Below are 3,681 nucleotides of genomic sequence, written 5' to 3' on the forward strand. Positions count from 1 at the left end.
AGTAACTAACTCAAACTCTTAAGGAGGAAGAATTCTTATTCTAAAAAGAAATGAAAGTAAAGTTTTTACAAAATTACCTCATCCACAAAAGAGTAAGGAACATGTGAAGATTGAAAAAGACAATATAACACTGAGTCACAAGTCCTAAAAGGATACTGTTAAATATATTAAAGCAGTTCTGGGATAATAATTTTCTATGATCTGTCCAAATAAAAATTCTGGTCTCAAATTTAATTTCAAATCTATAGTTTCTGAGATCTACATATGCAAATTGCTGTTGAATCACTGAACCAGCAGACTCTTTCCCAGCCTTCCTAGTAATGGGTTGGAACGAATCAAGCTCTTATTTGGAAATCCTGTTGATAAAGCAAAGTGAGTTAAATTCCTATCCAGGTCAAACCTTTTAACACTTCAGCCAAGCAGCAATGATATTTATACAAGTTTATAGTAGCTGCTAATAATTAGGACTCATTTTCCCTCCACTTTTTACTCCATTTGGTCTCTAAGTAGCCTCTTGAGGGAAGCATTAAAACATAGCGAATGAATTCATTCATTATTCTTTCTTTCACTGAACAAACATGGAGTAGCTAAAGTTACCAGGTGCTAAATTGGGACTCTCGCTACTCTGAAAGGCAGAAATACAAAATTTCTCTCAAGTAACCAAAAAAAGCATCACAGAGTTCATAAGTTGCAACCATGCTGAACTACTGCTTCATGTCTTCCAATTCCCTCTTCAACAGGGAGGCAAAAGATAATCTTTATTGGTAAAATCCCAATTTAATTATTTCACCAACTATAACATCTTATTCCCCTGAAATGTCTCCTAATGCTAACTTTCTGTGAGCTGGCATGTTAAAAAAAAAAAGACAAAAGAAAAATATAGTGTTCAGCACATGCCTTTATAACAAAGGTTCAGTTGGTAGGTTGTCATGAATCCAGGTCTCTAGTCTTTGGATATTCTAATATCACATGGTTAACATTCAAAAGCTGGAAAAGAAAGCTTATACATAGGGGGTGCTCAACAAATGGTATTTTTTATTATAATGATGATTATATTATCATATTATATGATATGACTATTACCAGAGAAGCACTACAACTATAAATAAGCATCAGTTAAGCTTCATGTTACAAAATCAGATGCTGCTAAAACAAGTTCACTAAAAGAAGCTGTTGGTCTTCCAGCCTGAAGCCAGCACACGCCACCCTTCTCTTCACCCCTCCACTGAGAGCTGACTCTATCCAATGAAGAGCAGGAGTCTCCTCACACTAGGCCAATTGTTGAACAACTTTTCAAGTATTAAATACACAACTGTGTCTTTGCCACATACTCAGTGGGATGGTTCCTGGTAATCCACTGACCACGTAAAAACTGTGACTCTACCTACCATTAAGGGTCATGGAGACGTATTTTCTTCCTCTGCATAATGGGATGTGCGACCGTCATTCTGTTTGCTATATGGATAAAAGGCCCAGAGGCCAGATTTACACAATGAAAACGCTCTTGAATTTAAAAGTGTTTTGAGAACATACAGGAGGGCACTATTAGTCATTTGTCTTCTGTCATTAAGAAATATCTGGTGACTGCTTTAATCATTTAAACAATTTTTTCCACTTCCTCAAAATTCCACTCTCCTGAAAGACGAGATGTACATGCACAATCTTCATCCTCAGAGAGCTGCACTGCACTGGAAACCACGTCCCCTCGCTGTAGCTCAGCTGAGCCTCCAAACTCACGCAGGCTCTCTGTTACGTCCAGGATGCAGCCAACCCAAGCAAGCGACAAACGACAGGTTCCACTGTGGTCCCCTTCCTCCATCTCTCCACAAACACCCTCCTTCATTCACAGGTCCCCACGCTCGGTCCTGTGACTAAGAATCCGTGCAGCCTAGCTGGTTTCCCCAGGTAACAATCTGAACAGGAGGCCACCCCGCACCGGGTCTGCACCAATCACCTACAAGGCACGCGAATCCAGGCCGGAGCTCAGATTTCATTCCCTCGGACTCGCCTCAATGATGCCCAGCCCTCCTCCTGCAGTAACCGGGCCACAGCCGTGCTCCCCTCAGTGAGAAACGGGCCGGCCCAACTGCTTCCCACTTCGCTCCCTTCTCCACCTGTCTCCCCAGAACCAGCTCCCAGGACCCCTCCAGGGGTCTTTTCTGCTCATATTTCCTGGGCCCTCATCACTCCCACAAATGCAAAGTAAACTCCTCCTTAGTGACAGCCTCCCCAGAGCAACCGCGTCACGGCCGCTCCACTCCGCCGGAGCCCCCAGCCCGTGCGAGCCCCGCCCGGACGGGGCGGGCGCCCCCCAGCCCCCGCGTTTACCTTGACGCTGGTGTAGCTGGTCTGGGTCTCGGCCTCCGCGCTGCTGCAGCAGTGGCGCCTCCGGCCCCTGCAGGTGGTCGCGGCGGGGGCCGCGGAGCCCGCGCTGCTGCCGCTGCCCAGCTCGGCGCGGGCCCTGCGGACGCGGGCGGCGCCGGGGGGTCCGCACGCGCGGCTCGGGGGCACGGCGTCGGCGGCGTCGGTCTGGACGAAGAGGCCGTGCAGGGGGGCCGCGGGGCCCTGCGACACGCTCGTGGTCTGGCGGGGCGAGTTGGACTCGTCCGAGTCCCGGCAGTAGATCACGCCGCTCTGCGAGACGTGGATGCTGGGGGCGCAGCCCATCCCTCGGCCGGCCTACCCCGCGCGCCCGCCCGCGCCCCCGGCCGCCCGGACCCGGCGCCCCCGCTGCCACCTGCAGTGAGGGGGCGGGCGCCTCGGCGGCGGCGGCGGCGGCGGCGGCGCCCGGACCGCGCGCCCCCGGCCTGTCTGGCCGCCGCTCCGTCGGGCTCGCCGCGGCGCCCCCCGCCGAGCCTCCGGGGGCTGCGCGCGTCACCCCAACTTTCCCTTCTGGGCCATCCTCCTCTCCGAGCGGGGGAGCGCGCACACACAGCGCCCCGCGCGCCCCGGCGGCCGCCACCCTACCCGCCGCGGCGCCCCAAACACGCTCCCCGCGCCTCCCTCCGCCCGCCCCTCCTTCTCGGCGCGGCCCGCGCCGCCGCCCAGCTCCACCTCGCCCGGCGCCCGCCCGCCCGCCGGCACCTGCTGTCCCCACTCAGTCTGCGCGCGTCTCCTCCCTCCCCCGTTCCCACTCTCCGTCCTCCGGGAGCCCCGCTCCGCAGCCGCCGCCGCGCGCTCCCCACTGCGCCCCGCGCCCCCGAGCTCGCCCCGGCTGGACAGAGCGTGCCCGCCGCTCGGCTCGGCCCACGGGCCCCGGGCGCTGCGGCTGGCACCGCGCCTCGGCGCGCTCCTCTCCTCCGCTGTCCAGAGGCCTCTCCCTTCTGCTCCCATCCCTGTGCCGCCCTCCAGTGCCCCGGCGCCTCTGCCCCTCGTGGCACACACCCTGGGCCAGGCCCTGAAGGGCGGTGGGGCCTGGGTAGCACCGCCTTTCACGAACACATTTTAACACATCCCTGAGCAAAACACCAAGACGCCCCTCCCCAAATACGAGGGATCCTACAGCCCAAGCCCACGCATCTGACTTGCTGGCCTCAGAACACTCAGCGAGGCAAGGAGGGACCTCACGCTTTCCCTCCCCCTCCTACTCTGAAGGCTGAGTTGGATGGTGACCCGGTCTTCAGAAGAAGTCCATTCCATGTCTACTTGTCCTTTGGAGGTTCATGCCAAGGGATGGGAGGC

The 3,681-nt window shown here is 55.2% G+C and overlaps 1 protein-coding gene across 2 annotated transcripts in view; it reads right to left on the reverse strand.

Moving 5' to 3' along the window:
* PDE8B (phosphodiesterase 8B) overlaps window positions 1-2,667 on the reverse strand; it is a 202,337-nt gene extending 199,670 nt beyond the window's left edge. For both annotated transcript variants that reach the window (XM_087430140.1, XM_087430139.1), the window contains exon 1: window positions 2,329-2,667. In XM_087430140.1, coding sequence (XP_087286266.1) covers window positions 2,329-2,667 — 339 coding nt within the window. The remainder of the gene's footprint in view (window positions 1-2,328) is intronic.
* Between the last annotated feature and the right edge of the window lie 1,014 nt (window positions 2,668-3,681).

The sequence above is a fragment of the Ceratotherium simum genome, chromosome 4, assembly GCF_057802395.1.
Source record: "Ceratotherium simum simum isolate JZ-2026a chromosome 4, ASM5780239v1, whole genome shotgun sequence".
In the NCBI taxonomy this organism is placed as follows: domain Eukaryota; kingdom Metazoa; phylum Chordata; class Mammalia; order Perissodactyla; family Rhinocerotidae; genus Ceratotherium; species Ceratotherium simum.